General features: G+C 47.1%; 1 protein-coding gene across 4 annotated transcripts in view; it reads right to left on the reverse strand.

Moving 5' to 3' along the window:
- Window positions 1-12,780, reverse strand: part of RFX2 (regulatory factor X2) — an 83,522-nt gene that overhangs the window by 24,881 nt on the left and 45,861 nt on the right. For 3 of the 4 annotated variants that reach the window (XM_053911757.2, XM_024569053.4, XM_045202605.3), the window contains exons 5-6: window positions 11,041-11,302; window positions 1,337-1,411 (exon numbers count right to left, since the gene is read on the reverse strand). In XM_053911757.2, coding sequence (XP_053767732.1) covers window positions 1,337-1,411; window positions 11,041-11,302 — 337 coding nt within the window. The remainder of the gene's footprint in view (window positions 1-1,336; window positions 1,412-11,040; window positions 11,303-12,780) is intronic. The other variant, XM_045202604.3, reaches the window with a different exon arrangement.

Raw genomic sequence — 12,780 nt, forward strand, 5'->3', positions numbered from 1 at the left:
GGAGATTCTACCCAGGGTGCATAGTCCACTTTTTGGAAAGATCTGTCTATTCCCCTTGAATCCAAATCACCCAGCCCCGGCTCTTGCTCCTCACAGCTCCTGATGGAAGGAGGCTCAACCACAGATTGCCAGGGAGAAAACAGACACAGGGAGATTTTCCTGCTGGGAAAGTCAGCTCGTGAGTGTAAATCAGCTGGAAGCACTCAGAAAGTCGCCTCGCAAAAGACAAATGTTAGCAAGCCAGGAGCAGCCCTGCAGCCAGAGCAGCGGCTCATGCACCCCCCAGAGGCATTGTCAATTTCCCACCGACAGGCAAGCTGCCTGTCTGGGGGTTGCGCCCCCATCCCCCTGACCAAGCACCTGGCAGGCTGGGATGTGGCCATGTGTGCCTGGAGCAGCTGCCATGCTGGGCGGACCCACGTGCCCGGAAGTTCGGGGCCTGTCTCGCGGGGCTCTCAGCACCACTGCCTCAGAGCAGCACCTCCCTCTGACCACCATTGCTGTGAAAGTCTTCACGGGGCTACAGTTAGGGTCGTGGTCACCTTTCTCTTTGATGTTTTAATTCGTGGGAGAATTAAAGAGATTTGGGGTCAAACCCCAACCCGGTGCTTGAGAAGCACGTTCTGACTTCTGTGGCCCGCCCACCTACTTTCAAGTTTCCAGCTACCTATAAAGCTGACTGAGTGCATTTGGAAGAGTGGAGGGAAAAGGGAGGAGTGTAAAGAGACCCAGGAAACAGAGACTCTTAGCTGGTCACCTCTTCAGTGCCATCTTGCCCCACGAAGCTTCCCAGGGACAAAGACGTTTGTCACCTCTGGGCACAGGACCCAGGATCATGGTTTTCCCCAGAAGGCAAGTGAAGAAGATCTTACAAAGCACCAAGCAGTAGGAATGAGTTGCTTTGCATTTTCCTCAAATTACCTTTTTTTTTCTTCTTTCAAAGAGCTGATCCCAGGAAACTTAGCTAAGACACTCTATGGCATTTGCAATCCTGTGTCATCCTTGGTTATTGTTGCTTATTTTAGTGTTAACTTTATTTATAACACTGGTGATGTGCCAGGCATTGCTAGAAGCATGTCACGTGTATTAAATAATCGAATCCCCACAACACGCCCCGGAAGAGATAGGTACTCCGATCATCTACCTTTAGGAAGGAAGAACCTGCCTCCACCCCTCCGGCACTGCGGAAGAATACTTTTGATGCATGTAGAACCCTAGGCTGGCTTTTCTCCCCCTTCAACACGAAAAAGGTGTCACGTCATAGCCTGCACTTGTTTTGGAAATGCCCGCGCAGGTCCGTGCACAGTGGGGCAGACCGCCAGCGACACGCACTTACATGGCTGTTGAGTAAACCGCTTTTGTGTGATGTGATCCCTTCGCTTTTTTGGAGGTTTTCAATCGCCATTTCAAGCTAAAGAAAATGTGTGCAGAAACAAAACAAAACAAAATGGGGAAAAAAAGGGAAATCAGATGGTTAGCATCAGCCAAGATTTGTTTTTATTAATATCCAAATAACGATTCAAGCTCCTACAAAATAAAAACAAGGCTTGAGGCAGGCAGGAGAGATGGGTTAAGTCGGGACTTGAAGCTAGAGCCGGGGTGCTACTTTGTTACATGCAGAGGAGCCCAGGAGCCCTGGAGCACAAGCAGCGGGGGGAGGTCATGCCGTGGACACTGGCTATGAAGGGGAACACAGCGCCTGCGTGTGTGCATGCACAACGTGAACTCTGAGTTGTTGCGTAAGTTCAAGTGGAAGCAGAGCCAGCGGAATAATCGCCAGCTGCTCCCCACACATGTCATCTGTTGCTAGGGAGAATCAGGTAACCAACAGAGCCCAAGGACAGTTGGTGGCACTGACTTCCTGGCCATCCTGTCTTGTCACAAACCCAAGGCCTCTCTCCTGGATGCTTCAGGAAAATACCAACAAGGCCAAAGACCTAGGTCCTGCCATTGGTGGCGTAGGACCCTGGGTCACTGGACGCATCACAGAGATAAGCTCGTGAATGTTTATGAAGTGTGAGCTGTGCAAAGAGGGCTATATGGCAATGAGAATGGCTATACACAGGGGAAAGTCACATGGAGCTATTGGGGAAGCCTTCCTGGGGGAAGGGGCTTCTCAGTTGGGTTCTAAGGTCCTCTTGGAGGCGAGGAGCTGAGGTGGTGCCACAGGTCTAAGCAAAGGCAGAAACACCCAACTGTGTGTGGCTACTGCATTTGTATGTGCTGAATTTGACCTTGACTTGTATATGGAAAATGAAAATTTAAACTCTGCTGTGGCCCACCATGTAGGCAGAGAACTATAAAGTATGGAAATGAACCAAGAGTATACTCTGTCTGTCCTCAAATACCAGGAAAAGCAAAGATTTTAGTAACACTTCTGCAAAAAGCAGGTTGAACGTGTATTCCAGAAAGTGCGGCTGGACTGGGTTTGGGGCCGAGAGGGCTACTGCCTCACCCATCACATCTGACCACTTGCTTGTGTCCACTCTCGCCGTCTCTACTCAACATTGTGTGGGAGGTCCTGGCCAGGGCAATTATACAACGATAACAAATAAAAGGCACCCAAATAAGAAAGGAAGAAATGAAACTATCTCTATTTGCAGAAACCGTGATCTTAAATATAAAAAATCTTAAATGATCTACAAAAAGCAACTGGCACTCACAAGTGAATTCACAACAGTTGTAGAATACAAGGTCAACATATAAAAACCAGTTACATTTCTAAGCAATGAACAATGTGAAAAGGAAATTAAGAAAACGATCCCATTTATAATAGCATCAAAGAGAATAAATATTTAGGAATAAATTTAACCAAAGACTGAAATAGTCGTACGATGAAAACTATAAAACTCTGTTGAAAGAAACTCGAGATGACCAAACCACTCTCCCAACCTGCCCTGCCGGCCTGAAAGGTATCCTATGTTCACGGACTGGAAGACTTAATATTGTCAACACGGCAACACCCTCCAAGTTCACCTACAGAATCGGTGTAATCCCTACCAAAATTCTCCACTAAACCTCCAACTGCTTTTCCGAAATAGACAAATTGATCCTACAGTTTATATGGCATTGTAAGGGACCCCAAATAGCCAAAACAACCTTGAGCAGTAAGAAGAAGTTGGAAGACTCACACTTCCCGATCTCCACACAATACACAGTTCCGGTGACCGACACAGTGCAGCGCCGGGACAAGAAAAGACGTGCAGGCCAACGGAATAGAATTGAGAACATAGAGATGGTCCCATACATTTATGGTCAATTGATTTTTTTTTAAAGATTTTATTTATTTACCTTTAGAGGTAGGGGAAAGGAGGGAGAAAGCGAAGGAGAGAAATACCAATGTGTGGTTGCCACTGGCGGGCCCCCTACTGGGGACCTGGCCCGCAAGCCAGGCATGTGCCCTAGACTGGGAAATGAACAGGCAACCCCTTGGTTCCCAGGCTGGCACTCCATCCACTGAGCCATACTAGCCTCAATTGATTTAAAAAAAAAGAAAAGACTTTATTTATTTATTTATTTTTAGAGAGAAGGGGAGGGAGACAGAAAGAGAGGGAGAGAAACATTGATCAGTTGCCTCTTGCAAACCCCCATCCAGGGACCCGGCCCTACCACCCAGGCCTGTGCCCTGGCTAGGATCGAACCGGTGACCTTTTGGTTTGTGGGATGATGCCCAACCCACTGAGTCACACCAGTCAGGGCTATGGTCAATTGATTTTTGACAAGGGTGTCAAGACCATTCAATGGAGAAAGAATAAACTTTTCAACAAACGGTGCTGGGATAGCTGCACAGCCATGTACAAAAAAAGAATGAGGCTGGAACCTTACAGCATATACAAAGTCAACCCAAAATGGAGCAAAGAATTAAATAAAAAAGGTAAAACTATAAAATTCCTAGAAGAAAAACATCAGATAATCATGTAAAGCAAAGTTATCTTTTTTTAAAAAAAGATTTTATTTAGTTATTTTTAGGGAGAGGGAGAGAAACATCAATAAGTTGCTTCTCACAACCTCTAACTGGTGACCTGGCCTGCAACCCAGGCATGTGTCCTGACTGGGAATCGAACCAGTGACCTTTTGGTTCACAGGCTGGTGCTCAATCCCCTGAGCCATACCAGCCATAGCCAAAGTTATATTCTTGACCTTGGATTTGGCAATGGATTCTTAGATATAGCATCAAAAGCACAAAATGAAAGATTAAAAAAATTAAAAGATAAATTGATTTTGTCAAAATTAAAAACTTTTGTGCATCAAAGAGCACTATGAGGAGGGTGAAAAGACAACGCACAGAATGGGAGAACATATTAGCAAATCGCATATCTGACAAGGGCCTTGTATGTAGAATATAGAGAGAACTCTCACAATTCAACAGCAAAATGACAGGTGACCCAATTAAAAATGGCAGAGGTTTTGAACAGACGTCTCCAGTTAGCACAAGAGAAGATGCTCAACATCATTAATGATTAGGAAAATTCAAACTAAAACCACAGATTCACCAATATAGTTTTAAAGAAAGAAAATGAGGAAAGAGAAAGATAACAAGTGTCGGAAAAGCTGTGTAGAAACTGCAGCCCTCGTACATCGCAAATGGGCCACCAAAAGATGCAGCTGCTGTGAAAAGCAGTGTGGCAGCTCCTCAGGAAGTTAAACACGAACCCAGTTAAACCATGTGACCCCGCAATTCCACTCTTACATAGGTATGTACTCAAAACAACTTAAAACTGGTGTTCACACAAAAAGTTGTACACAAATGTTCATAGCAGCATTATTCATAACACCCCAAAAGGTGGAAAAACCCAAATACCAATCACGGATGAAAGGATAAACACAGTGTGGCCCCCCCCACACGCTGGGGCATCACTCAGTCATGAGGAGGGTGAGGCACCGACACCCGCTACAACGGGGACGGACCTTGAACGCGTCTCTCAGTGAGAGAAGCCAGACAGAGAGGCCGCACAGTGTGTGAGCCCGTTTATCTGAAACGTCCAGAACAGGCACATCTTCAGACACAGAAGGCAGATTGGGTGCCAGGGCTGGGGGGCAGCGCTGCCTGGTACCAGGGTTTGCTTTCGGGGAGATGGAAACGTTCTGGAACTAGAGAGGGTGATGGTTGCACGACATTGTGAGTGTACCAAACGTCATGGAATTGTACATGTTCAAGTGGCCGCAATGGTGAATTTTGTGTTATGTGAATTTCATCTCAATACAAATATACAATTAAGAATCCATTTGTCCCCCCTGAAACTGGAGTGGCTCTTACTCGTATGTGTGGCTTTAATACCACGCACTGCTCACTGGGAAACTTCGGTTAACCAGCTTTGCAGAGTTTCCCAATGCCGGCACACGTCCTTGCACAACACCAACAAATCACACTCGTTAACATCACTACCAATCTCATCGGAAGGACACCAGTTTTTCAAAGTCTCTTCTTTCAGCCAAGAAAGGCTGAAAATGTACCGGCAACAAACTGTCGGTTGTTTCCATGCATCCACCATGCTCACACCACTCCTTTCTGAGAAAACACCAGCCACACCTCTGAGTCTGAATAGTCACAATTTGTTGTCGATTCTTTCAAGCAAAAATGACATTTCGTGAACAAAGCGGCTAGTTCTGCTCACACCCGCTGCACGGGAGCTCCCCCTCAGGATGGTCACTGCGCTCTGGCAGGCAGCAGGAGGGCTGTTGGTCGCATGGAATATTAGAAAGATATTCTGATCTTTCCAATATTAGAGAGACTGTGCTCGAGGATTGAGATTTAATGACATTGTTATTTGTTACTACTTCATCAGAGACATTCCTGAGTAAAACTGGTATTTGGTGTTTTATTTCCTTTTCTTTTTTACTGAAAGCATGATGGTGAAGGATACAGTAACTTCTAGGAGAGTCTGATGCCTCTGCTTGGATTCCTGCCTTGATTTGTGACCACGTGTTTCAAGGGTGTTGATTTTGAAATCAGAGCAACTGAGGACACAGGGAAAATGGCACCGGATGGCTTAGCGTTGTTATGAGAAGCTTTGACCTCGTGTAGCCCCTTACGGGGCCCTAGGGACACCCGCAGGTGTGCTGGACATATTTAAGACTGGCTGCTAAAAACAGGGGTATTATGAGTACAGAGGAAAAGAATACAAATTAAGATTTGCTGCATAAGACCATGTTCAAAAACCCATAGCTATTAACTAGGATTTAAACAAGTCCACTGATACAGAAAATTAATGTACAGTGGAACGTCCCAAGGTGTTCACTATGTTTGAAAATAAAAACATCCCTTAAACATGTGAAGGCGATGAAGGTCAGGAAATCACCTTCAAGCCCCAGAGGCCAGAGGCCAGACAGGGAGGTGATTCCCAGGACCCAGGACTGAGGGCGTAGCGCGCGCTTGTGTCCAGCAGAGGGCGCTGCCGCGCCACCTCCAGGCCCCGCGTGGGGAGGCCTCTGCAACCCCCTAGGACAATGAACGTGTCTGGAGGGAGGGATTCTTCTTGCGTAAGTACAAGTGCCTTTATTAGTCCTCTTGGTAGCTGGGTAAGTTAGGGTTTAATCTTTACTGATTTGGTGCAGTGCAGCACATACTCCGTTTATTGGCCATTTGTTTCTGCCGCATAAGTTATTATTAACAGAAGGCCTGCTTTGAGGGCTCATTCAGACAGAGGGCAGAAAATGTATAAGGACTTGTGATCAAAGATATAGTGAGTGTCTCGAGAACCTAACATAATAGCAACAGACAAGTTTTAAAGCTCCCAAGTATATTAAAATTAGCCAATCATTTCAAAATTTTAAAAGAAAAAATTTTAGAAACTTTTCCTTTCATGTATAATCCTAGCAAGATCTTACCTGACTTAAAGACTACATTTATACCTCCTAAGGGAGGGTGGAGGTTACTTCACAGGTTCATTAGCGTCTGCCCAAAAAGCCACTCCAATTATACCATAATAATCTCATTAAAAGGACCTACCGGACAAGGGTCACCCCTACAAAGGGACAGCAATGACTGCTGCTGAAGAAACACCCACTTCTTCAGGCTGGGTCTGCCCTGGTTCAATATCCGGGCCATGTCTCCTGGGGCTACAAGTGGGAAGGGGTGGGGGTGGGGGGCTCCTGGAAAGACCATGGAGAAGTGGGGAGAGGGACAGAAGCCTGCTGTAGCTAGCCCTCCATCCTGAAACACAGCTTGCTTGTGTGACCATAAAAGGGGACAATAGAAGTATAGATGTTGCATGAACAACCTCTTTGGATCTTTAGAGAAAATGGAGAGTATTTTAGAAGAAGGTAGGCAGCACGACTGGGATTTTTGAGGCAGGTCCATAAATCATAGAATTATGCCTGAAGAAAGGAACCGCCCCACAATTCGGGGCCAGGTAGGAAGGGAGAGGGAACAGTGGGTTCACGGCTGGGGCGAGGGGGAGGCTGGCTTAGGGAAGTCGGCCATGTTGAATGTGTTTGTCCATTTTTATTTTGCTAATTAAACATTTTAAAGTTATGTAAGTAATATCATATGTGCTTGCTGTAAAACATCTGGTTAGGCCAGAGGCATATAAATCTCCACACTGGGCCAGGACTGGGGTGGGGCCGACGAGGCACCCAGGACACCAAACGTAAGGAGATGAAACCCTCCTTAAACGTGGCGCCAGGGCCCTTTGCCCTTCGGGTTGTGTCAAGGAGATTTAACCTGGACTGAAAGGACAGGAGCAAACCTCTCCATTTAGCATCTCTGCTCCATGTAGTTAAAAAAAGTGCAACAGAAAACAGTTTTTATCAAAAACTAACCACCTGGGCAGTTCACTCCTAAGATTTATGCCACTGGGGGCAGTTGAGATTGCGCTTCCCAGCATGTCGTCTGTGTGGCTCAAACAAACTCATAAGACATATTTTAAAAGACTTATAATACTGATGAAAATTTAACCAGAAATAAAGACTCAAGAAAATTTGTCATCAAAAGTCTGAATCACTCATTGAAGGTATGGGTAGCGAGGGATTTGTTCTGGTCTTCACACTCCCTTTTCAGGATTAACTTAAAATCCCAAAACTTTAACATAAAAGAATTGGCAGGCAGATACAGGAGCCGTATTTTATTTCTTTTGCAGCCTCTGCACCATTTCTGTTTGTGGCTCCCAGAAAGCCCCTCGGCTCTTTGCTGCATCCTTGAGAGATGTTCCCCTGTCAAAGCCAAGCCGCTAAGCAACACAGACAGGCAGAGTCAGCGACCAGATTCTCCTCTGAGATGGCCACTCCCTAGGGGCTGTCATGGGGATGTGTGTCAGAACACAGCCCATTCACGGATTTCCAAGTGATTTAAGAACTGGATTCTTCAAAAGCAACCCAGACAACAAACCACAGCAGCCAGTGGCCCAGGGTCTGAGATGCATATTTGCCTGCGACCAAGAGGGTGTGGACCAGAGAGAGTGTTGCTGTTTCTCAGTGAGTTTGCTGCCTGCAATTCTAGTGTTTTCTACTATTATAAACTGGGGCAGTTTGATAAAACTGAGCCTGCTGTGTCCATGAGAGTTAGTGTAGTATGTGAGGAATGCTTTCTGATCGGGGAAGAAAAAGCATTTGACAAAACTCAACACTCACTCATGCTAAAGACTCTCTGAAAACTAGGAACCGAAGGGAACTTCCTCAGCCTGAAACGGGGCATTTAGGAAGACCGACAGCTGACAGCACACTTAGTAGTAAAAGACAGGTTTTCCCCCAAGACGGGAACAAGGCAGGGGCGTCCACACTCACCGGCTCCCATTCAACACAGTACAGGAGTTGTAGTCAGTGCAGAAAGGCAAGGAAAAGAAATCAAAGTCACCCAGATTGGAAAGGAAGAAGTAAAATCGTTCCTATTTGCAGACAACAAAAACCCCTCAGAACTGAAAAGTGAGCTCTACAAGGCTGCAGGATGCAAGGGCAAGAGCCAAAAATAGCCGTATTTTCACATGCTAACAATGAACAGTTAGAAACTGAAATTAAACATTAATATCACTTGTAATAGCCCCCAAAAGGTGACATGCTGACGTATAAATCTAGCAGAGTAGGTACAGGATCTGCATGTTGGAAATGACCAAATGCCGATGAAAGAAATCCGAAGAAAACGGGAAGCATACCATGCTCCCGGACTAGAAGACCCAAGTCGATTCTCCCCCAAATGGATCTACAGGTGTAGTGCTGTTTAATCAAAATCTTTCTAGGAATTTTTTAGAGGCACAGAAAATTCTAAATTTATATAAATAGCTTCCACCACACTAAACAAGAATAACATTGAAGGAACCAATCACTATAAAGCTCTAGTACTTAGCACAGCGGTACTGAAAAAGAGACAGGCGCACGGATCAGTGAAACACACCCACACGGGCCACCTGATTTTTGACCAACGTGCAAAAGCAATGCAATGAAGGAAGGACAGTCTTTCAACAAGTGGTGCCAGGACCGCCGGTGGTTTCATATGCATAAAAATAAATCTCGACCTAAATCTTCCATCTTGCACAAAAGTTAACTCAAACCGAAGCAGATCCAAATGTAGAACTATCCAACTTTTCAAAGAAAGCAGAGGAGAAAATGTTTATGCCCTGGGAATAGGGAAAGAGCTCTCAGCATGACATCAAAAACATGGTCTTTCCAAATAAGAACATCGATAAATCAGATTTGATCAAAATAAAATTTTTTTATTCTGCAAATGACACTCTTAAGAGGATGAAAAGACACTATAAAAACTGGGAGAAAATACTTGCAAATTGCATACCTGACAGATGACTTGTTCTATAAAGAATGTATACAGAATTTTCAAAATTCAACAGTAAGAGAACAAGCAACCCAGTTTGGAAATAGGCCAATGACTGGAACCGACACCGAAGAGCAGATACGAAAGGCAAACAGGCACGGGAAAGCTGCTCACCATCATTAGCAATCAAGAAAATGCAGATCACAACCACAACGAGATACCGCCACACGCCTACTAACACGGCTAACATGAAAGACGCCCACGACACGAGTGCTGGGGAGGAGCGGGGCCACGGGGACTCTAACATACTGCTGGCAAACGTGGAATGGGGCGGCCACTGGAGGAAACTGTTGGTGAACTCGAATAAAGATAAACACGCACTTACCACATCCGCCAGCAATCCACTCGTAGGTATTTACTCAAAAGAAAGAAAACGTCCATACATATGATAGCGGCTTTATTCATAATCGCCCGAACTGGAAGCCTGTCCCGGTGCCCTCAGCTGGTGGAGGGTGAGCAGGGGCAGGGCGCAGCCTGGGAGGAGGGGAGCACTGGCTCACGCCGCACCTGACGGGCTCTCAAAGGCACCGCACTGAGTGAAAGAGGCCGAACTCAATGGTTTCATTTATACGACAGTCCCGGGAAAACCACCTGCAGCGGTGGAGGAAGGTGAGCGGTGCCAGGGCCTGTGGGCAAGGGGAGGTCGCCACGGCGAAGAGACCCCAGGAGGAGGCGTGGGGAGAGAGGGCCACGTGGGTCCTGACTGCGGCCGTTGTCCCACGAGTCTGCACGTGCGTCGAAACTCAGGGCTGTGCGCCCAAAAGTCGATTTTACTCTGTATTCGTTTACAAAGTAAAAGGAAACACGGAAACTAGAGCTTTGGGAAGTAAGCCTCCAAAGCTGGCGCCGTTTCGGCCGGGAGCCTGGTGGAAACCAGGGCGCACAGCTCTCAGGGGAAACGGCCTCTCGTTTCGTTCCCTCTCGCCTCCAGCGCACGGACCGACCTAAGCCTCTGGGAGCCGGTAACGGAGGCCACGGTGGTGACGGCGCCGCCAGCAGCAGCGGCGGGAGCAGCTGCGCCTACCAGTACGGAGGTTTTTTTTTTTACTCGTGTACTACGTTCGCAATAGCTGATGATGGAAGATTCACCGCCCCCCTCCTTTTTTAACCAGTGGAGGAACTGAGGTTCAAGAGGCCGAGACTTGCCTCGGATCACAGGGCCTGGCTGTGGCTGGCAGGGCTCCATTCGAGGGCTCCAGGCTGCCTTCTGCTCACCATCCCTGCCTCTGCTGCTACCTTATTCAGGCTCTAACCTGCTGCCCCGAGCGCCTCGTACGTACCGTCGCTGGTGACGACCGGGAAGTGTGGGCCAGGGCGTGTCTGGTGCTGTCCATCCCCCCATGGATGAGATAGGCTCCCGCGCTGGAGACGATGGGGCTCCCGCCAACATCCATGGTGATGCCCACCATGCTGTGGGAGGGGACTGCCGGCGGGGAGGAGCCTGCCACGGTCACCTGGGCGTCGCCCGGGGCCTCGAAGTAAGATGCCGCGCTGCTCGAGACGTACATCGCTGGCTCCGGGTTATAGGCATAGGCCGTCCGCCTGTCAGAGAGAGAGAAGGTTCCTCCTTTGAGTCTTGAAGGAATCCACCAAAACTTCCTGTCAAGGCAGAAGAAGCCTGACAAGATTGAGCTTAGGGGGTAAGTCAGACACCAAATGTCCACACAGTGCCAAGTCCAAAGCAATCACCTCTGAGAATATTCAGAACTGCAGGCTGACTCCTAGAAAACTGATCACTTAAAAATTCTGTGTACAAATGGGCTGTATGAGGGGGCGCATTTGTGGGGACAGAACGAATCTGGACCTTACTGTGCTTACATGAGATCTATACATGAGAAAAACTGCAGAGAAGCACACACGTGTGCACACACGTGTACACAGATGTGCAGAGCCTGGTGAAACTGAGTAAGGCTAGTTAACGGTACCAGCCCAGTGTCACTGCCCTGGTATTGTCCTGCAGTCAGAGAAGATGTCACCGCTGGAGGAGACTGGCTTAAGGGGCCTGGGCAAATCTTACAACTTCCCGTAACTCTATAATTCTATCCAAAAAGGTTAAAAAAGAAAATTGCATAATAAAAACAATTTCTAAGTGATATAAAGAATTTGTCTAATATTCCTTTAACATCTGGGTCAAATGTTTAATAAACTACATACATCAACCCTTAAAATTTTAAGTTCCAGCTCTGACCAGTGTGGTGTAGTTGGGTGGGTGTTGTCCCACAAAGCAAAAGGTCGCTGGTTCGATTCCCAGTCAGGGCACATGCCTGGGTTGTGGGCCAGGTCCCCATTCGGGGCACACACGAGAGGCAAGAGACAGATTAAGTTTCTCTCTCACATTGATGTTTCTTTCTCTTTCTCCCTCCCTTCCCCCCTCTCTAAAAATAAATAAATAAAATCTTTAAATAAATATCTTTAAAAGTTTTCTTTAAGTTCCACTTCAGTAACTCTGGCCACAGTACAAGACAGTTGGTACAGTTTTCCCTCGGTGGTGACTAAAGTGCAGTGACCTCTCCCGAGGGGAGGCCCCTCTGGGTGGCAGGGTGGCCCTGACATCTGGGAAGCGCACACTCCTGTCCTGTCCCCCAGGTGACGTCACATATGACTGTAGTACAACCAAATCCAGGAAGTTGACAGTGGTCAACCTACATGCCTCCGTCAAATGTCACGGGTCTTACACGTGCTCATACGTGTCTGTGTGTAAGAACCGTCAGGGTTGTGCTGCGGCAGCTCACACAGCTCTTGAACCACACCCTCACTCTTCACCCCTGAACTTGCAAAGGGGAGCTGTTAAAATGTGAGCAAAAGGACTTGTGTCTTGAGCACAATGAGCTTCCCAAGAAACGTGTCATTTCCTGCCCCAAGCATCATGTTGTTCAGAAGCAGAAAGCCCTTTGAGTCCTGACCAAAGGCCAAGCTGTACCAACGTTGTAAGGAGCCAGAGGGCTCCCGAGGCCAGGGGGAGGAAGCAGAGACAGAAACGGTTTCTGGAATGTGAAGACTCAGAAGCTGGACTAGGGTTT

Source organism: Desmodus rotundus, chromosome 9, assembly GCF_022682495.2.
Source record: "Desmodus rotundus isolate HL8 chromosome 9, HLdesRot8A.1, whole genome shotgun sequence".
Lineage (NCBI taxonomy): Eukaryota > Metazoa > Chordata > Mammalia > Chiroptera > Phyllostomidae > Desmodus > Desmodus rotundus.